At 39.3% G+C, this 23,202-nt stretch overlaps 2 protein-coding genes across 3 annotated transcripts in view; one reads left to right on the top strand and one right to left on the bottom strand.

Annotated features, from left to right (window-relative positions):
• Window positions 1–8,081, bottom strand: part of LOC134612852 (merlin-like) — a 71,389-nt gene extending 63,308 nt beyond the window's left edge. For both annotated transcript variants that reach the window (XM_063457305.1, XM_063457313.1), the window contains exon 1: window positions 7,757–8,081. The gene's annotated coding sequence lies outside the window, so the exon portion shown is untranslated. The remainder of the gene's footprint in view (window positions 1–7,756) is intronic.
• Window positions 8,082–13,264: 5,183 nt separating this feature from the next.
• Window positions 13,265–19,606, top strand: MRPS17 (mitochondrial ribosomal protein S17). Its single transcript, XM_063444598.1, has 3 exons — window positions 13,265–13,317; window positions 17,009–17,145; window positions 19,035–19,606. Exons 2-3 carry the CDS (start codon window positions 17,023–17,025, stop codon window positions 19,323–19,325), a joined length of 414 nt encoding a protein of 137 aa, XP_063300668.1. The 5' UTR covers window positions 13,265–13,317; window positions 17,009–17,022; the 3' UTR covers window positions 19,326–19,606.
• The last annotated feature ends 3,596 nt before the right edge of the window (window positions 19,607–23,202 follow it).

Raw genomic sequence — 23,202 nt, 5'->3', positions numbered from 1 at the left:
CATTGAAGCTAAACTCAAGGGCCAGCAATGACTTGCAAAGACTTCCCATTGAGTTGCATTAGGAAGTCTGTGATTGGACAGCCACAGAAAGCCTGGGTGGAGTTAGAAGGGGAAGGCTTGCAACTTTTGCAAGCTGTCTTAATTTACCTCCAATTTTAAAATGCATGCATGTTTTTTTTTATTCTGGAATAGCTACTAACATGTGATTATTGTTTGTTTTTTTGGCAGTGGAGTGTCCTTTTAATTTTAACATTTACGGATAAAGGAAGAGGGAATTGATGGATGTAGAAAATGGAATATTACAGGGGTAAGGAGAAAGAGAAAAAAAATAAAACTAAGGTGGGTAAATCAGCACATAATAAGAGAGAAAAAAAACATTAGTCAAAAAAATTTAAGGAATCTTAAGTCTTAACATTGACTAGGTTTTAAGAGTAACATGATCAAGTGACTCCCACATGTTAATAATGTCATTGTATTCATTCTTATTTGAAATCAATAAGTTGTCTTGTTGAAAGATTGCTGCCATTTATCAGGGTGTTTCCAGTACAGTTATCTCTTTTGTATCTTTCAAGTTAAGTCATGTGTTATTCATCCAACCTATGAGATCAGCTAGATAGTCATTTATCATTGCTCCTGGATTTTTTAGACTTTGTTTTATCACATTCTTTTTTGTAAACACAGCATTACTAGCTCAGAGCATGTGACCCATTTGAAGCATCTTTACTGAAAATCACTTATGGGTGACTTATGGATTTCTGTATCACTCAATTTATTTCTCAGTGGTATAAGCGTAGCATTCTCCCCATGAGGGTATTTGCATGTATGTTGGTACAATCAAGGACTCTTTGTATATAATTATAATTTAGAAAAAACTACAGCAAGTTCTTTACACAAGAGAATATTGTTTTGCATTGCAGGCATGCTGGTTTGCATAATGTTTACTTTCTACAGTGTAGAGATGAGGTGAGCAGGTCTATGTTGCAGCTCTTTCATTCAACACAACTCTTTTGATTAACTGTAATCTTATATTTGTCAATGTAGTGAAGCAGTTTAAATTTGTCACCCATAGTGCATTCCTGCTCCAGATCTATTCAAGACAGTGACCCCTCTTTTTTCATCACTCTGATGGTAATATCAAATGAAGGTGCATGCAGACGTTTTGATCCTTGTATAAACTAGAGCAATAGTTACGTTGATGGAGGACGAGAGATAGATGGCAGCAAGCGATAACTGTGTGAGTGTCCTGGCAATGTCCAATATGGTTCATTGCAATCAATATGGTTGGAACACTGCCACACACCAATAAGCATATATAAGCCAATTTCCCTCCACGTACCTCCTCATTAGTATTAGATATATTTCTTCTTTTTTTTTTTTTTACTGCTTCTCTTCTTTCCCCCTCTCTTCCACTCCCATTATTTTGTAAATGCCACAGGTTAGCTCAAAACCTAGAATAATTTAGATGGAGAAAATATTGTTGGCATGGCTTTTTACATTAATATGGTGTGATGTCAATCCTTCATTTCCCTGTCTGGAATTTTAGTGTTCATTATTTATATATAACAATTATGATGGCCTGCAGCATGGTTTTCAGCCTATCAGTGTGCCACAATCGCCTTGAATTCAAAGGTTGAATGGAACGCTTCCGATGTACTTTGTAATGTTTTAGCATTAAAACTGGAACCCCCATCTGGCAATTAATGAAAACTAGCTAGTCACTTTGCACATGTTGTACAAACTGACACAAAAAAAAGGAAGAAGCACAAACTCCTCCTCTGCTTCATCTAATTCACAGAGGCTGGCTTATAGCTCTGAGAAGAAAGCAAATTGGTGGTACACCCTGAAACATCAATTTTTGAGTACTGGTACTGCTACTCCTCAGGTTTTTGCCTTCTTATTGTGATGTAACCACAAGAAAGCATGGATTTGATAAGTCTCTGGAATCAGTAAGTTTTGAAGTTAGCATGTTTACCTTCCATGTTAAAATTAGTGTAGCATGCCAAGCAAGAGTCTCCACCCAGGGAGTGTGTGTAATTGTGGCTCTGTGAATGTGTGTACCTGTATCTGTGTGTGCTGTAAGCCATAATCATCGCACTTATGACAAATCACGGCTTGAACTATCTTGCTTTGCATGTAATGCATCTATCTCATATATTAGTTTCCCCTTTTACGCTGCATTACTGAAATAAATGAACTTTTGCACGATATTCAAATTTTTCGAATATCACCTGTATATGTCTAAGAGACTGTGTGTACAGTTGTGTAATTAAGTATGTTTCAACTGTGTGTGATTGTGTATGTATGTATGCATGGCATTGTTTATATATGAGAGGGGTTATAAAAAAAAAAAATAAAATAAAAAAGCATAAGCAGGTTAAGAAACAGGCAAAGTAAGAGTGGTTAATAAATACAGACATAGTAACCTAGGTTAAGAGACACACAAGGTTGAAAGAGTGAGGGGGCATTAGTAGAAACACACAAGAATGGACAGATAATACACACACAAAGGGATGAATGGTTGCAAAAGCAACATACAAAAGTTGAAAATTCAGGGGAAGGAGACTTCCAACATAGATTTCCACTATGGGTGACAGCTGATGTACCCTGGGTGACCCACTGATATTGGGGTAATTTGAAGAAGTGGTGACCTGCACACAGAATGATATTGATATTACCAAACCCTATATTTATTTGACAAGATTTTAAATAGCATTATAAGATTTAAAAATGTGCGCACTGTTACCTTAACCAGGATAATGTCTACACCAGGGGTAGTCAACCTTTTAATACCTACCGCCCACTTATGTATATTTTTTTTTATGGTAACATTTCCTTACCACCCACCGGTGCCGCATTAACTCAATTCTTTAGTGCAAGTGCGAGATGCTTTTTAGAAAGGAGTTTTTTTGTTGTTTTTTTTAAATATGTACTTATATATTTTTTTCTACTTTATGCATGTTTATACATATATAATTTAAATGTTATGAATTTCTGCATCTTTGTCAATGCAGCTCCTACCAGCACGGGTGCTGCTTAAATTGAAAAAAAAAAAAATGTTAAATGTGAAAATAAATAAAAACAATAAAATAGAATTTAAAAAAGATTCAATTTTTTTTTCATTTTTGTCCTTTTTATCTTTTTTCCTTCCTTTTCCTTTCTTCTTCTCCTTTCTTCCTTATTGCAATCACCAGCAGAAAGGCCAAACTAAGTAGCCTACTATATTATTAGCCCCCCCCCCCCCAAAAAAAAGTATCTATAGGAATACCTTTTTCCTTTATCTTTATTCTCTCCTTCCTATACTTCTTTTACTTTTCCTTCCTTTTATTTTATGTTAAGCAAACCAAGTAAACAGAAAGTAACAGAACTCAATATGAATTGTTATTAATCAGCAACATACCAAAAACATGCAAACTGATAACATACAATTGGTTGCTTTACCCAGATTGGTCATTTTATTTGACCCCTAATTGGTTGCATGTGAAGAATTCAAGTCTACACATAGACTTGTGTTTCTTTGAACAAGTGAAAGTTTGTAACAATCATTCCTAAGCAGTGCTTCAGAATTTTACATTGAATTACATGATGGGCGTACTCCTCCTTTGTATGTTAATAAACTAGATTGTCATGAATTCATAATTCTTTGTGCATAGTACTAGACAAGACTTGTCATTTTGAGCCGTAATTCATTACACACCTTTCCTGGAAGATTTTACTCAAAGCTTACTGCATCCACAAAAACATTTACTAATAAACCACAAAACAAATAAATAAAAGAGAGGTGTTAAAGGACCACTATAGGCACCCAGACCACTTCAGCTTAATGAAGTGGTCTGGGTGCCAGGTCCATCTAGGTTTAACCCTTTCTGCTGTAAAGATAGCAGTTTCAGAAAAACTGCTATGTTTACAAATGGGTTAATCCAGCCTCTAGTGGCTGTCTCATTGACAGCCGCTAGAGGCGCTTCTCCATGTGATTTTCACAGTGAGAAGACGCCAGCGTCCATAGGAAAGCATTGAGAATGCTTTCCTATGAGACTGGCTGAATGCGCGTGTGGCTCGTGCCGCGCATGCGCATTCAGCCGATGACAGGAAAGGAGGAGGAGAGTCCCCGGCGCTGGAAAAAAGGTAAGTGATTAACCGCTCCCTCACCCTAGAGCCCGACAGGAGGTGGGCCCAGAGGGTGCGGGGGACACAAGGACCCTATAGAGCCAGGAAAGCGAGTATGTTTTCCTAGCACTATAGTGGTCCTTTAATGAATACATACAAATCCTTTTTTTGTTCGTGGTCTTGTTTTTTTTTACTTTTAACATTATTAGTAAAATAAGAAAGAAATAGCAATTTGTAAGCAAGACTGGGAAACATATAACACAAACGATATATTTTAATTTATGTGCTCATACTCTTACTATCTCATGTTAATAAAAACTACCTTACTCATTATTCAGTAATACCAGTGAATAGAAAAGAATGTATGAGAATGGTGGTACTACAAAATATTTAAAGCTAGTTCAATTATCCTAAAATGGAAATGGTCTCTAGAACTATGCAAGTGACAGTTCCTCAATGCTACTGAAGCATTAATAGGCACGAGAAATGTCACAAAGGTTAGTATGAAACACTCTTACAGCCACAGCACTTCCATGATTGGGTGTCATCATTGTCTCGGGATACTCTGTCTATAAAGTGCCATACAAACCCATGGCATGCCGGTATTCCTTCCATTTTGCCAAACAAATGCATGCACCCTGATAGCACTAGCCAACATGTCACTCTGGAGTTTAAATTAATTTACATCTCATGCTGTATCTGCGCCAGGAACTGTCTGGATAACAATTAAAAAAAAATTTTTTTTAAAGTGTTGTTTTTATTTTTTGAATAAAAACCGAGAGGTTAAATTGTCACATTATGCCAGATATTTTCTAGTATAAATTACTGACACACTACAAAAATGTGTTGTGTAAAAAAGAGTTCTATTCATGTTATTTTGTGCAATCGATATTCTTGCAAGTGATGTAATTTAAACAGTATTTTTCGTGACAGCAGAATTATCATATACTTATAAGTTTCTTTTTTTGGTATTCAATTAATGAATCAGAAAATGTAATTCTTATTTTCAAGATTGAGCCATGCTCACTGTGACTGCCATCAGCCTGGGCAGGAGTCTCACCCATATATTCTGCTTAATAGAATTACTGCATAGTTCTGAACTATATATGTCTATATGCGAATGTTCCTCAGTTAAATATGGAACATACTCAGCATAATATAGTGGTTCTATAATAAAAATATAATAATATTTATTATAGGACCACTAAAGTAGTGGTCCTGCATGTTTAACCCTAATGTAAAACATTTCATTTTGCACAAAGGGTAATGTTTAAGTTGCATGCTTAAAGGGAAACTATAGTGCCAGGAAAACAAATTTGTTTTCCTGGCACTATAGCTTCTCCCTCTGTCAAGCCCCTCAGCCCCTCACCCCTCTCCCCTCCCCTCGTGCAGAAGTGGTTAATAACCTCTTCTGTTACTTAACTGGGTCCAGTGCCGATGTCTCTCTTCCGCTGACGTCAGCCAGCGGGGGAGACCTAATGTGCATGCACGGCAATGGCCGAGCTGTCATTAGGATTTCTCCATAGTAAAGCATTATTCATTGCTTTCCTGTGGGGATTCCGGTGATGCTGGAAGTCCTCATGCATAGCGTGAGGACATCCAGCGTTGTTTAGGTGACCAAAAGTTGCCTATCCATCTGGAAGTCCCTCTAGTGGCTCTCTAGTAGACAGCCACTAGAGGAGGAGCTAACCCTAGCAGGTAATCATTGCCGTTTATAAAAAAAAATGCAATAATGCTCAGGGTTAAGGGTGATGGGAGTTTGCACCCAGACCACTTCAATGAACTGAAGTGGTCTTGGTGCCTACAGTGTCCCTTTAGGCATGGCTATAGTGGCTGTCATAACTAGAGGCGCTTACGCTGCAACAATCAAGTAAAACATGGTCGCATGTCTTTGGTGCTCATAGGAAAGCATTGGATTAAGTGCTTCCCTATGAAAAGTATTGGATGTGCGCTTGGTGCTCGCCACGCATGCGCATCATGTCCCCAATGCATCTCTATGTGGATCATTGGATTAGACCAGCGATGGGACAGTGCCACAATAGCATTAGGAATAAAAGTTTTCATTCAATTAAGTGCTGACGTTCTGCAGAGTTGTACAATGCATGGACTAACAAAAGAAATAGCAGCTACAAGACAAACATACAGGAACAAAAGGTGGTGAGGGACTTCCTCAACAGAGCTTACAATCTAAGGGATGATAAGATGCCTACAACTGACACAGGTGTCAACCATATCCTAATCTGGGTAGTGCTCACTGAAATAACACAAAAACTGGGAATTTGAAGCAAACAAAGAGTTCAAAGGTAAGTGTAGGGAAATTAAAAACTGCACATGTCTACTTGTAGATCGAATAGTAAAAAAAAATAAAAAAAATCTTAATAATTAAATCCGTAATCAGTTTGCATAGTTTTTTTTGTCCAGTACTAATCCTTTTTATACATATAATAGATATTCATTGTGCTGCATTTGCATATTTTTTTTCATGACCATTTCAATACATTTCCCTCGTTGGGATAATAGTGAGGAGTTCAATTTAATCACAGCACAATTAGGGCATGCTCTGTATAAAATATAGAACATGATTACCAGTGAAATAATGGTATAACATATGCACTGAGATAGAAATGTAATCTTAAACAAAAATAGGTACAGAAATATTCAATGAACCTGTCACTTTTTTAAGTCACAATTCTCTGTCATCCTATACCTAGTAACAAATAGTTGAATGGCGTCTTAATGGTATGCTTTATTTGCCTTCATGTATAAAGCCCCTTCAGATAACCTTAAACATAACATGCAATCATATGTGGAGGGAGGTTCAGAGGGTGCATTACACAGTTTTTGAATTTTTCATATGTCACATGGAGGCTATGAAGCTTTACATTATTATTTGATTAATATGTTTCTCTTGATCCATAACACTGGTGTGTAAATATCTATCACTGATCGGGCTTTAGATGACATTAGATGACATATCTATAACAGCGTTATTTCGTAACTCAGAATTTTCAAATGAAGGCCTCAATTTAATATTTTTGGATACATTTTTCAAACAATTTAATATTGTGATATTGTAATTTTTTTTTTTACATATCGATATTATTTATACATGATATATATTTTTTTAAATATTCATTTTAAACGTTCATCTAAAGATATGAAATAATTTGACAAACGTATCCAAAATTATTAAAGCGAGGCCTAAATTGTAATGGGAAAATGTAGGCAAAATAACTGATTTGAAAAAAAAATCTCCAACTCAACTATTGTCACAGCTTGCAATTTGGATTGTAGTTAAGCATATAACTTTATTAATAGGAAATTGTGAGAGACAAGCTGCTGTGAATCAATTTGCTGAGTTATCGTATATTCCTGCCTTTATCTTATATGTGTGGAATATATGTCCCAATGCATTGGTGACCTTACAGTAAAGCGCCTAATAACTATGCTGACATACTATACTATACTATACTATAATACACTATCATTCAAATATTAAAATCTACACTGCACTAACACTGTAACTACACTAGCACTTACATTAACACCAATCTAAAAATACCATGTAATATAAAAGATACATAACAGCGAAACAACATGTAAAAAATAAATATAATTTTCTTTCGGTGAGGAATATTTCCACAGTGCTTACCAAATTTTCTGTTTTCTTTGTTGTGTTTAATAATCCATCTAAAAAGGAAGCGGCACCGGTGCAGTTTCACTTTGTAAAGAAATTTCAGTTTTTTTTTTTAGTTGTCCCTCAGGTGTGGCACAGATGCTGTTTATACATGTCTGTTGCTGTCTTGCCATCAGATGATTATAGTTAGTTTTTCGAAATTCTTGTTTCACAAAAGGCCATAAGAGAAATGTATGTGTTTCGGAAAAGTATAAGCAGTCATTTTGTAAATAAATCCTGTATGTCAGCAAACCTCTTCAGACACTGTTCCTTGTCTGTTCGCATGTGAGGTTAAAGAAGTAAGTCATGCAGACTGAAATCCATGACACATATGTTAAGCCTTTAATGGCAGTGTTCCCAGCCAATGGGAAATGAGCAAGAAACATGTATCACCTGAATGGAATGATAGGTGAACCAGAGTAATTAGCAGTGTAATGCTTCCATCATGAGGCACGGCACTCTAAGTACCTCCAAGACAGTAAAACCTCAAAAGACAAAGAAAGTACTTGACATACACATTTAATTGACCAATAAACATGATAATACCACATATCATGAATACACTAGGAAACAAAAAAGAAAAAAAGAACAGTAAATTATGAAGAGAAAAAGCACAGCTGATCTGGTCAAAGTATATATTTATTATATTTAAATCACTCCCTCCCCCCCCCCCCCCCCCCCCCCCAAAGAAATAAAAAAAAATATGGCCACCAAAAATGGATACAAAAGATATGTGTATAGATATATAGGTCTATGTTTCTAAGTGATGGAAACACGTCAAATTGGGCAATGCCTTATGTATACTTTAGGGGTATATGAACAAACTCACAACCAATACTGGATGCCATCTTGGAGAAGGCATGCATGATCTTCATCTCAATAAAGTTGTTATGGTGCCTGGATGTCCTGGGCATTGTCATATCTTAAGGGGTGAAACCATTTATGAGCTCTTTGGGGTTAACATATTTTTAAATTGAAGCCACTTATAGTAAGATGGCGCACAGGACCTCCAGGCACCCTAATAATCTCATTAAGTTGAAGTTATTATGGTGTCCAGGGTGTTTCTTCTAGTGTAGAGCCAAAATAAGGACGAGTTCTTTCTGGGTTTTTTAAACTTGGAATTTTAACATGTAACGAACCCTGAAGTGGTAGCTAGGGGTTCGTCAGTTTTTAACCGAACAGCAAGAGTGATTATAGCTCGCTGTTCGGTTCTCCGTTCGTCTATTAATCCAAAAATGAATTAAATGAAGCGCTCAAGCTGAATTTCCCCAAAGCAGTAATCAGGTACCCAAACATCAGCCGAAACATGATGAAGGGTGCAACAGGAATGAAATTTGATTGTGCCACACTGGCTTTTATGCAAGTTTACAGGCCAGGGGAACACGCCCCTGGACCTTGTGAAAAATAGGGACACAACTTAGTATAACCAATAAAAATACAGAGCAGAACAGTGACACTCCCAGTACAAACAGTAAATCCCCTCCTCTCTGCCTGGAGATAATTGGGTCAGATAAAGGGGTAACCTAATTATCTCTGGGCAGAGGGAACACAATTTTCACAATATCTGGAAATCCCCCCAAAACTTACAGGACCCCCACAAATGTCACATCCCCTGATAGCCCAGATCTGGGTGACCAACATATCCAAAAATCACCCAGATCGGTTCAGGGGTTTTCGATTTTCGTAGAAGTTCCAGTTGACCGACCGCACACGTGGCTCCTGCACAGGACAGTTCCATGATTTCAGGCTGTGCAGTCGGTCTATTTCGTGAAGTCCTAAAAACCGAACCAATGCACGAATGGATCCCTCTGGCTCATAGCAGCGATTGTTCCCCTTGTTCGCGCTCTCCTAGCTGTTCAGGAAAAGGAAGCAGCCGTTCGTCAGTTTGACACTCGCCAACCAAGTCCCGCTGCCTCCTTTCGTGCAAACAAGATGGTCGGCTATACGAATGGCGGCCACACATTGCTTAATTGAACGTTTCCTTCATCAATAATGAGCCAGAGGGGTGGTTGGTCTTCGGTAGTTTGAAAACTACCAAACAAATAAACGAAATGTGAAAAATATCCGAAGTATTAGAGAAAGCTGCTTTTCTCACATGACAGATTGATCTGTTACTATATTTTTAGTATTCATTTTTCTTACAATCATCACATTGTAGAATAAGCAAATTATAGAATCATTGATGCTACTGAATAGAACATAGACATAACAGAAAATACATGGTCCACCAACTAAAGCCATTTTGCCATATAATGATACTGCACATATTGACTCATCTATCGGGATAAGTATTGTCACCAGAAGTCTATCAGAATGCATACATAAATGTTATGGGTCTCTCTGAATTCTAAAATGAAACCAGCTGGTTGGAGCCTTCCTGCTTTACATAGTATTTGCTTGCTCCAACAAGTCCAGGTTTCTTGTTACTATTCTGGTTTTATCTGGATGATCTTGTCTTCCATAATATTGAGTCCGACTTGCCCTTGGTATTCTGTTGTTTGCTACTCATTCTGAGCATTGGCTAGTGTTTCATCTATTATACTATTACTATTATATACTAATATATATCATCTAATATATCATCTCCTCAGGTTATTCATGTAATCTGTTATCTGTTATTATCAATCCTTGTCTTTTTTGTTTTGTTATTCTTGTACCTGGTTCACAACATGTGGTCTGTTTCTGGTACTGTGGCGACTTCACCCCTCCCAAAAAAGACACTTGGGATGTATGCTATTTATTATTTATTATGTAATTTTAACCAGACAATTGGACGTACAGGAATAGAGAGGTGGAGGGCCCTGCTCAATGAGCTTACATTCTAGAGGGAGTGTGGTATAGTGACACAAAGAGTAAAAGTAGGGGTAAGAAGTAGGTTGTTGGAAAAGTATTCACTGAGGGCTTAGTAGGTAATTTCTGACAGCTGCAGGAGAGGAGTCATGGGGGGTGGGGGATAAAAACCTGCTCACAATTTAATTGAAATGCTTTCTTGAAGAAGTGTGTTTTAAATGATTTTTTTTAATGAGTGGAGACTGGGTGAAAGTCTTACAGAGAAGAGAATGGCGTTCCACAGAAGAGGTGCAGCCCTGGAGAAATCTTGGAGGCGAGCATTTGAGGTTGGAGTACGGATAGAGGATATACGTAGGTCTTTGGCAGAGCGCAGGGGCCTCGACGGGACATACTAATGAATTAGGGAGGATAGGTAGGTTGGAGCAGCATTATGTAGAGATTTGCAAGCAAGCACCAGAATTTTAAATTGAGCCCTATATCTAACTGGAAGCCAATGCAGGGACTGACAGAGCGGGGAGGCGGGTGACAGGAAAATGAGTCTTGCCGCCGCATTCATTATAGATTGCAGCGGTGCAATCTGGGAACACGTAAGACCACTGAGAAGGGTATTGCAGTAGTAATGAGGGACAGTCCCTATTGTGGGCCCAATAACCCCTTCCCTCTTTTTTTTATCCTAGAGTCCTTTTTTATAGTTATGTGCCTCTTTCCTAGGAGCTCTATATTGTTGATGTGTCTGAATTTATATCAGAGCTCCACAGCAATAATGCTTACAGCAGCACAACTTTAAACTACACAAAAAGAAAATCAATCTGCATAAATAAGATACATTGTTCTAAAATTTATTTCAGTTACATACATTTTTATTAGCAAGTCACCTAAAATTTATCATAGCAACACCATCCATAGCCACAACCTAAAACGAGTGTCCCTCTTTGTCCATTTGAAATGTTGGGTGATATGGACTGTATCTGAATATTCAATTCGAATGTTTGAGAAAACCGTACAAAACAAATTATAACAGTAAATGCGAGCCCTAATATGTACCAGAGCAATTGTAAAATGGGCCACTCCACTTCATCATAATTGTCCAATAGGTCAACTGTCCGGCCTCTCTGCACCAGAGGTAAGAGTATATTTGTCTCTTTACAACTGCTTTAATAAATAAAAAAATGACAATTAGATTTCAGAACTAGGCACACTAAACAAATGGAACAAAAAATGTAAGTACTCAAAACTGACAACTATTAAAGGGTAACTCTGACCACCATGATCACTTCATTGATTTGAAATGGTCATAGTGGTAGGAGTCAGAATGTGCAGTGTTTCTGCTTGAAATACCACCCATACTGAGTTATTGCTAATTGTGTGCTGGGACAAGTTCCCCCCCTTCAGCGCACATGACATTGGCAGCTCAGAACTCGTAAATTAAGTCTGACAACAGGCGTGATAATCGTCCCCTACAAGGGTGAGATTGCATTCCCCTCACTCCTTCCCTCACATATTGCACTCCTCCATTCCCCCTAGCGTTTTTTGTTTTTTTTAGATGACCCTTGCCTTGGTCCACAAGTAGCCCCTGAGACATCAGAGAGGAGCAAGGAAGACAGCACCTGTTCTCTATAATTTTCCTAGAGCCGTCAGAAGTCTGGAGCGCGTCAATGAAGTGGTCTGGGTGCCAGGTCCCTCAGGTTTAAATCCTTCAGATGCAAACATAGCAGTTTCAGAGAAACTGCTATGTTTACATTTGGAGTTAATCCAGCCTCTAGTGGCTGTCTTCCGGACAGCCACTAGAGGCGCATCTGCGACGCTGGAGGCACATTTCGCCTCCATCGCACAGAGCGTCCATAGAAAAGCGTCCATAGGAAAGCATTGATGTTGGACGGGGGAGTTGATGTCAGCGGGGGAGGAGAGGTCACCAGCACAGAGGGAGCCCGGCGCTGGAATAAGGTAAGCTGCTGAAGGGGTTTTAGCCCCTTCAGCACCACGAGAGGGGGACCTTGAGGGTGGGGGCACCCTCAGGGCACTATAGTGTCAGAAAAAACGCTTTTTTTCCTGACACTATAGTGATCCTTTAACCTGACGCTTGTCAGGGCAGAATATGAATTTTATTTAATGTTTTGTAGTTCAATCCATGAATGCAGCTGTATAAGTGGATTGGGAGATATATACTGTGATAGAGGCAGTAGATGACCAGGGTTTCCAAATTTACAGTGAGGCTCCAGAAACATGGTTCATGAATCTCTGTTTCCGGGAATCTCTGTGTGTGTCTCTCCTGCTGGTGCTTGTACTGGCAGCTAGTGTGTTTGCGTGCATGCGCAGTACATATAATTGTGGTTAAAAAGCTGATTCCGTGTCACCAGAACACTTCTGGTGACGCGGTGCAGTAAAATGACAGAACACATGGAGCTTTGCTCGAAACGAAATTTCGCTAAGTAAAACACTTGTTTTTTTTTAATATATATATATATAAACAGGTTTGGAGGGGGGGCTTATCCATAGTGCCAAATAGTACATTTTACTCTGGAATGGTCCCCCCTCCATAAGGGTTGCAGTAACTCTAAATCATAAGTAAGATTGCTCAGACAGCTTCCAATAATGAAAAAGAAAAGGAATGCTCCACCAGGGGACGCGCTGACAATAACAGCTTTGTAGCTTCACCCAGCGTGCTGGGAGTTAAGAGGGTCGCAACAATTTGACGTCAGAGCTGCGGCAGAGGTCAGCAGCAAAGGAGGTATCTGTCAGAGAGCCAGGTGAGTGCAGCATGGAGTCAGTCATTCAGTGGGCTAGCTGTGTGTGGCATGTGTTTAGTTACAGAATGTCTGTGCTGCCCTGTGTGGGAGTATTGGGGCAGTGTAGCACTATACTCTGACACTGGGCTTGCTTGTCTGGATGCAGTGCTGATTCTGGGTCTCTCGTGTATTTGGGGAAATTATTCATTTTTCGGACATCGAACGGATATATGTTGGCTGGGACCAGGGCAGCATGCCTTTACATACATAACCAATAATAAACTACAGTTCAATAAAAGCCTCATCAACAATAACACATAAGAAATGTATAAGTAATCCCGAAGGTTTAATGTATTTCATTGTAAAAAAACACAAACCATTATTGAATACTATATTAAAACAAATATGGAAACAAAAAAAAATATGCCTTAACACTTCTTGCTGCCAATGCGAATTAAAGTGCTAGAAGAAGGGCAAGTACCACCCAGACCTGGAAGAGGCTACAATCTGGCAACTCTTACTTTGGTCTAAACCAGGGGTTCCCAATTAATTTTTTCCGTGGAACCCTTTCATCTATTTTTCCCTCAGTTTTTCCGTTCAGATTTAGGCTTCCATTAAATATTTTTGGATACACTTCTAAAATTAACTTTTCCAAAATATTGAAATATCATATAAAACATTAAACTATCACAATGTTACAATTTGTTTCAATATAGTATCGTTTTAAAAAATATTAAATAATTTAAAAAGCTTATCCAAAAATATTAAACTGAGGCCTTAAAGGGGCACTCTGGGCACCCAGACCACATATCTCATTGAAGTGGTCTGTTAGACAGCCACTAGAGGCAGCCTTAGTACTGCAACATAAACATTGTAGTTTCTCTAATACTTCAATGAGATGAAGTGGTCTGGGTGCCTATAGTGTCCTTATGGTGAAGCAGTTTTGGTGTATATATCATGCTCATGTAGATTTACTGCTCAGTTCTGCCATTTATGAGTTAAATCAACATGGTGGAACACTTCTCTCCCCCACCACACCGCTGGAAAAAACTTACATTTTTTGTATGTCAAGGTGTGTGTATCTGTGCTTGTATATGCCTGTGTGCGTGTCTGACACACAGATATATACACACACACACACACAGTGGCACACAGATACACACACCTTGACACACAGATACATGCATACACACACACAGTGTCAAGGTGTGTGTATCTGTGTCAGTGTGTGTATCTGTGTGCCACTATCTGACAGTGTGTGTATATCTGTGTCAGATTCATACACACTGGCACATACAAACACAGATACACACACACCTTGACACACAGATACATGCATACACACACACAGTGTCAAGGTGTGTGTATCTGTGTTTGTATGTGCCAGTGTGTATGAATCTGACACAGATATACACACACTGTCAGATAGTGGCACACAGATACACACACTGACACAGATACACACCCCTTGACACATTGTGTGTATCTATGTTTCAAAGTGAGTGTATCTGTGTTTGTATGTGCCGGTGTGTATATCCCTGTGTCAGTGTGTGTGTGTGTGTGTGTGTGTGTGTGTGTATATGTATGGGACACAAACACACTGACACACACATCTTCACTCACAGATACACACAGTAACATATACACACACTGACACACTCAGCTACACACTGACATACAGACACATACAAACACACTGATACACACTGGCTCATACACACACTTCGATACACACAGTGGCACATACACAAACCTTGACGCACTCAGACACACACACACACACTCACTGACAGACACACACACACTCTCACTGACAGACACACACACACTCTCACTGACAGACACACACACACTCTCACTGACAGACACACACACACTCTCACTGACAGACACACACACACACACACTCTCACTGACAGACACACACACACACTCTCACTGACAGACACACACACACACTCTCACTGACAGACACACACACACACTCTCACTGACAGACACACACACACACTCTCACTGACAGACACACACACACACTCTCACTGACAGACACACACACACACTCTCACTGACAGACACACACACACTCTCACTGACAGACACACACACACTCTCACTGACAGACACACACACACTCTCACTGACAGACACACACACACTCTCACTGACAGACACACACACACACTCTCACTGACAGACACACACACACACTCTCACTGACAGACACACACACACTCTCACTGACAGACACACACACACACTCTCACTGACAGACACACACACACACTCTCACTGACAGACACACACACACACTCTCACTGACAGACACACACACACTCTCACTGACAGACACACACACACTCTCACTGACAGACACACACACACTCTCACTGACAGACACACACACACTCTCACTGACAGACACACACACACTCTCACTGACAGACACACACACACTCTCACTGACAGACACACACACACACTCTCACTGACAGACACACACACACACTCTCACTGACAGACACACACACACACTCTCACTGACAGACACACACACACACTCTCACTGACAGACACACACACACTCTCACTGACAGACACACACACTCTCACTGACAGACACACACACACACTCTCACTGACAGACACACACACACACTCTCACTGACAGACACACACACACACTCTCACTGACAGACACACACACACTCTCACTGACAGACACACACACACTCTCACTGACAGACACACACACACTCTCACTGACAGACACACACACACTCTCACTGACAGACACACACACACTCTCACTGACAGACACACACACACTCTCACTGACAGACACACACACACACTCTCACTGACAGACACACACACTCTCTCACTGACAGACACACACACTCTCTCACTGACAGACACACATACACTCTCACTGACAGACACACATACACTCTCACTGACAAACACACATACTCTTTTACAGACACACATACAAACACATACACTCTCACTGACAAACACACATATACTCTTTGACAGACACATATACACATACAAATGCCCAAACAGACAGATATACAAATTTTTATTTTTTTACATTTTGCTCCACCCAGCTCCCCTACCTTTAGGAGTACTGGCATGGAGTCCCTGGGGTTCAGTGGGGCGGCTGGCATGCTGAGCGAACAGTCCCTGGGGTTCAGTGGGGCTGCTTGCTCAGCTCCCTCGTGCGCCTCTTAGTGGAGACGGAGTGATCACTGCTCCCTCGCCCCCCCGCGGCCATTTTATTTTTTAAACTTTTGGCGGAACACCAGTTGGGAAATGCTGGTCTAAACACTCTTTTATTTCTTTCTTCTCATTAGGCATTAGGGTGCATGCGCAGCATTTACCACACTTGGCTTATCAAATGCTTTTGTATGAGAAGCATTAAATTCAGTGCATCTGTTTGCGATGTACAACATGTGTACAATATGTTCAGCATCATCGTACTGTGATGACAGATCTTCATGAGAAGGTGCCTCTAATAGTTGTCAGTCAGACAGTAACTAGAGATGTGATATTGCACATATGTAAACATTGCTGATTTCAGATCAGCAATGCTTTACACTGTCTGGAAAAAAATGGACAGGGTCATTGCACCAAAACCACTACATTAGGATTCTACTGTGCACTAGGCCTAGTGATTTTTCATGGTTTGTATGTGTCTTTATCACAGGTACGCTGTTTGCCATGTCAGCTGTACGTGCTACTGTCCATGCAAAATGGATTGTAGGCAAAGTGATTGGGACGAAGATGAAAAATACTGCAAAAGTCAGAGTGACGAGGCTGGTACTGGACAACTACTTGTTAAAGGTAAGTAAAGTTCACATCAAGTCCTTCATATTTTTATACCTTTTTAATTTGTTTTGTATTTGGATATTTTACTGTAGAAGCTACATTTTTGACAATCTAAATGTATAAATATACTGTATTATCATATATTAAGTTTGGGCATGTAAATAATCCCCTTCGTCCTCATCAGGATTGTTGTGGAAATACCCCATAACATCTCTCAAACTTCAAAGTGCCTAGCAACATTAAATGTTTTGTTCATGTTTGTAACAGTTTGGCAAGACCAAAAATGTTTTAATGTTTTGTTATACTAGCATTTGTATTTCACTCTTAGCCTTAGTCAACTAGAAAAGAAATGTGGCTCGGGGATGCAGAATTGCTATCGCCCTGGACATTTAGTTCAGGGCACTGGGCAAGCAGTTTGTTTTTAGCCATTAACCCTGTGGCAGGGCAGCTACATGACTGCTTTGAGGTATAATATAGAAATGCTAATACAGCCTGGTATACTGAATATATTGAGGGAGAGAGGTCCGGGGCAGGGAGCGTCTTGTGTTCACTTCAACAAGTGCAGACATCAGTAATTGCTTCCTCTCAGTCCAGCATTCACTAATGAGTCAGAACATAGGAACTGGTTTTCCCAGCCTGATACACTGAGTGCCAGGACTGTGAGGAAGTAATTACTGAAGTCTACTCCTACAGAAGGTGCAGACCTAACTAGACCACCAGGAAATATGAACCCCCACTGGACATCCAGGAAAGCCAAGCATGAGGAATGCAAAAAAGAACCACACATACTACATGCAGCCAGTACAGATAACACACACATAACATATGCAGCCAGCTGAGGGCAAAACTCCAAACTTTCACAAATTAAATCTAATTAAAATGAAGTAATTAAAGCTGAGTTGGAGAATTTCTTCAGATCATCTATTTTTCCCTCAGTTTTTCCGTTCAGATTTAGGCTTCCATTAAATATTTTTGGATACACTTCTAAAATTAACTTTTCCAAAATATTGAAATATCATATAAAACATTAAACTATCACAATGTTACAATTTGTTTCAATATAGTATCGTTTTAAAAAATATGAAATCATTTAAAAAGCTTATCCAAAAATATTAAATTGAGGCCTTAAAGGGGCACTCTGGGCACCCGGACCACATATCTAATTGAATTGGTCTGTTAGACAGCCACTAGAGGCAGCCTTAGTACTGCAACATAAACATTGTAGTTTCTCTAATACTTCAATGAGATGAAGTGGTCTGGGTGCCTATAGTGTTCTTATGGTGAAGCAGTTTTGGTGTATATATCATGCTCATGTAGATTTACTGCTCAGTTCTGCCTTTATGAGTTAAATCACTTTTGTTTATGCTTCCCTAGCTAAAACTCCCCTGGCTTTCACTCACACATCCTCCCTACACACTTATTGAAAAAGAGCATACATTTCTTTATTTTTTATAATCTCTTTTATATGAATCTCTTTGTCTGTTAATTGAATGCTACAGCTTACAATTAAAGTTCAATTAACAGAGCAGGAGAGAAGAAAGTTATAAAGTAAAACACACAAATGCACCAAAGTGCTGTACAAATTAAACCACTTTTTATTATTTATTTTTTCGTGGAGGCTGTGTGATAAACAAGCAAGGGAGGTGTGGCTAGAGCTGCATAAAATGAGTGATCTAACTCCTAAGTGGCAGAGAATTGAGCAGTGAGATTAGAGGGGCATGGTCTATACTTAAAAAACACTTACCGGTAATTTCTCTAAAGTTGCTTTGTGTAATTTAAATAAGGCTAATGTCAGAAACTGTATATCACGTTATAATTATAATATAATGAAATGATGATCAGTGATTTTATTTATTTTTTGGTTGCTTCTGCTTTTTACTGATTTTATTTCTCTTTCTCTTTAGTATTACAATAAGAGAAAGACCTACTTTGCTCACGATACTTTCCAGCAGTGCACAGTGGGAGATATTGTGTTACTTAAAGCTTTGTCTGAGGAAAGCTCCAAACGTGTGAAACATGAACTGGCTGAAATAGTTTACAAGGTGGGCAGAGTAGTAGACCCACTGACTGGGAAGCTATGTGAAGGCACTGAATTTCTGGAAACTCCAACAGATGCTGATATTAAAGACCTTAATGACCACCTGGGGAAACTGGAAATAGCAGAAACAACACCAGAAAAGACTGTGGACCACTGAATGTAGAGCATGTGGCTCTCTAATGTTAATACTGTGATGTGACTTCATGTTGGCTTCCTTACATTCTCAAGACATGGTACATTCATGATTTATGAGATGCCATGAGGACTTATCCTTTGCCTTCTTCATGTATGTAGTAATCTATCAGAACAAAAAAAAAACTATGTTGAATAATTCAAAATTTTTCTGATTTTGCCCTTAAATATAAGGTCAATGTGACGCTGATCAACACTTATTAAACTATACATGTAGTTTTTACGAGAATAAACATGTTTATTTTACAGTGATTTGTCCACCTTTATTTAATTATACACCTCCACCCAGTGTGCATCTCCATGTGATGGGTCTTCCTGGTGACTGGACAGCATTGAGTGCACAGTTCCTAGTTTTTGGTTAGTTTAATAAATATAGATTAACTAAGAGAGAGAAGGGACACCCCTGGTGCACATGTCTACCCAACTCAAAGTAAGTGGAATCCAAGCTATTGTGATACAAAAAAGGCAACAAATCTAAAACCAAAGTATCTTAACTTCAAAGTTTTTGATGAGAGGAGGACAGGTCACACAATTATCCAGACTGAGGATAAGATCATGTACTGGTGAGGAGTCGCTCAAATTAGCTTGAGCAACAGCTGCTTAGGACCAACCCCACTACTAAATGTCTGCCTTTTACCAAGCCATATTGGTGTGAGGTCAGGATATCAGGCAAGAAAGTTTGAAGTCTAGTGGCCAATATCTTTTGTGAGAAGTTAAAAAAATCAAGGGTGATACGATTAGGGAAACAAGAGATTCCTGTCTTGTTTAGGAATAAGAATTGTTTACGCTACATTTAGGGATTCAATTTGGTGACTGTCAACATGAATATTGTTAAACAATGAAGTTATTGTTAGACAGATATGGGCTATTAACATTTTGTAGTACTCCACAATCTAACCACCTGGGTCAGCTGTCTTTCCTATTGTTGTTTATATGAATGGTTTGCCAGGAGAGTCAAAGTCAGCTTAATTGGGTCAGAAACAGAGAAAGAGGATATTAAGACTTCAAAGCTACTGGATAATAGGGTTGTTGCTGCTATAAACATTTTGATACTTGATATAGTGTCACGAACTGATGAATAATGGGTATAGTCTCATTCTGTTCCATGTAAAATGTGCCAAAGGTAATGTAGATTTAAGTGGTGGATATACTGGTCAAACCCTACCTCAGCAGTAGTAGGAGTTCTGGAAAAGTCAGATCTGTCAAGTTGAGGATTTATAACATTGTTAAAGTTTCTGTCTAAAAGCAATCTATCAACTGAAGCATCAGTTAGAACAGTCAGAAGTTTACCATAAAAGAAAGAAACAGAGGCATTCAGAGCAAAAATATTTACAATATAGTGACGGCAAGCTTGAATGAGCAGAAACAAAAGTGTATATATATATCGACCATCAGGATTAAGCTCTTCTTTTTAAGTTCCGGTGGGAAAGTAGAGCCACTCCTTTGGCTTTAAAATAGTAGTTATCTGCAATGTATCTTTGCCGGAAGGCACAATACAAGTTGTATATATCAGCCCAAGGTGCAGACCAGAAGATGCTTCAGAAGGATCACTGGTATATATTTCTTACTATGTACCCTCAAGCGCACTGAACAGCTCCTATTCCCCTAACACACACAAAAGTCCCTATTTCCTCCCAGACACACACTACAGTACCTATCCCCTGCACACATATAATATAGCCCAAAACATATATTACAGTCCCTGTCCCCACCAAACATACCCTACAGCCCCCACCTCCCTATGCACACATAGTATAGTTCCTATCAACATACAGCCCTTATTCACATGATCACACATACTACACTGCTAACAACCCCATCCACACACACTACAAGTAGCCTTCCTCCAGCATGCACAAACCCACAAGCAGAATCCCTTAGCCATTCATCAACTTGGACACATTCACCATCCAATCATACTGTGACCTCATCCAGTCATATACACCAAACATTTTGTATATATATGGGGGGGGGGTGCATTAAGGAAACTAATAGTGGGACAGCAAGGAAGTTAAATCTGGCCCTGTTTACAATGCTGCTCAGCCACAAGATTTAATAATAAAAATTATTAGACAATACAGGACCTAACCCCAGTACTGGATGTCTAATGTCACTGTCTGGATGTCACTGACACACATGCAGATATACAGACACACAGAAACACACATGCATATATACAGACACATATCACCACATACATATACACAGAAACAGATAATAACATACATTCAAATACACGCTGCACCAGCGGTAGTTCCACGGTAGCTTATGTAGAGGTGCCCAGGGTAATTTCTACTCTGTCTAGGCCTCTGGAAGATACCACAATTGCAACAAAACTCAATATACACAGGCCAAAAGAATGCTTGGAAGAGCAGATGGGATTAGCATATAGTTTCACTTATGAACTGCCAATGTAATAAAAGGAACCATAACTTTAGTATGCAAACAATGTGAGTTTCTCCTGGATGGAAGTTTTCCCCCAGGGCAAGCTAGTAACCACTCCTTGATCTTGGCTGAGAAGTCAGTGCCTCCTCACAAAAAAAAACTTTCATTTTTGGTGAATTTATAAATGAACTTTAAATCAATATTTATGTACTGCTGCTCTTGTTTTAGGTTTTGGTGTATACCTTTCCATTTGTAGATTTTGGCAAAAGTGAAGACAAACAGCACTTTGTATCTGCAAATATAAGCACTGTAACGGAGCTCTTGTACTCTGGCTGAGTTCCTCCATTAGGTCGGCTTCCTCGCTGCCAGCAGGGGCCGCAGGAGCATGTCAGACCCAGTAGCCAAAGCTGGACTGAGGGTCTCTGGATACCTCTTCCCTGGATCATGCAGCAATGGTTTAGTTCCCTGTGGTGGTTATAGACCTCTCCTGTAAACCAGTGATTATAGCTTTCCCCCACACACTACTGGAGACTGAATGTAAAGGGATAAAATGCATCTTTATTGCACACAGCACAGCTATTTATACACAGAAATGTAGGTCCCCACACCAGAGTGTCCTCTATACAATGTAATGGCCCTTCCCACAGTGACAATACTGTGACAAGCACTTGAATGCTTACCAAATGAATTTGTTTTTGCCTTTTTAAAAAAAATAACACAATGTTCTTCTGTCAAAGATTGATAGTACATTTGACAGTTTCACAATTTTTGTTTGGTTATTGTTAGAGTAATAAAAGTAATTACAATATATAAAAGGACCACTATAGTGCCAGGAAAAGGTTAAAACCCCTTCAGCCACTTACCTTAATCCAGCGCCGGGCTCCCTTGGCGCTGGTGACTTCTCCTCCCCCTCCGACCTAAGCCCCCAAGTGGAGACGAATGCGCTTTCCTATGGACATTCTGCGTGCTCAATGCGATTTTCGCATTGAACGTCGAGGAAGCGCCTCTAGCAGCTGTCAGGAAGACAGCCACTAGAGGCTGGATTAACCCTGCACATTGAGCTGAAATAGTCTGGGTGACTATAGTGGTCATTTAACCCCTTAAGGACCTGACTGTTTTTGCGATGTTGTACATTTGCGACCAGGCCTCTTTTTACACTTTTGTGGTATTTGTGTTTAGCTGTAATTTTCCGCTCTCTCATTTACTGTTCCTATACAAATTATATGTTGTTTTTTTCAGGACAAAAAGGCTTTCTTTACATACCATTATTTATATAAATCTCATGTAATTTAATTTTAAAACATTTTTAAAAAAATGATGTTTTTTGACTTTTACTTGAAATATCTTTTACTCATCTACATAAACGAATAAAAAAACTGCTAAATAGATTCAAAATTTTGTCCTGAGTTTTAAAATACCCAGTGTTTACATCAGTGGCGTACACACAACCCATGGGG

The sequence above is a fragment of the Pelobates fuscus genome, chromosome 1 (assembly GCF_036172605.1).
Source record: "Pelobates fuscus isolate aPelFus1 chromosome 1, aPelFus1.pri, whole genome shotgun sequence".
NCBI lineage: Eukaryota > Metazoa > Chordata > Amphibia > Anura > Pelobatidae > Pelobates > Pelobates fuscus.
This window is presented reverse-complemented; position numbering and strand designations above follow the sequence as displayed.

Coding starts and splice junctions, on each gene's coding strand:
- MRPS17 (XM_063444598.1), top strand. CDS start 17,023: ATGTCAGCTGTACGTGCTACTGTCCATGCAAAATGGATTGTAGGCAAA. Junction 17,146..19,034: donor TGGACAACTACTTGTTAAAG/GTAAGTAAAGTT, acceptor CTTTCTCTTTAG/TATTACAATAAGAGAAAGAC.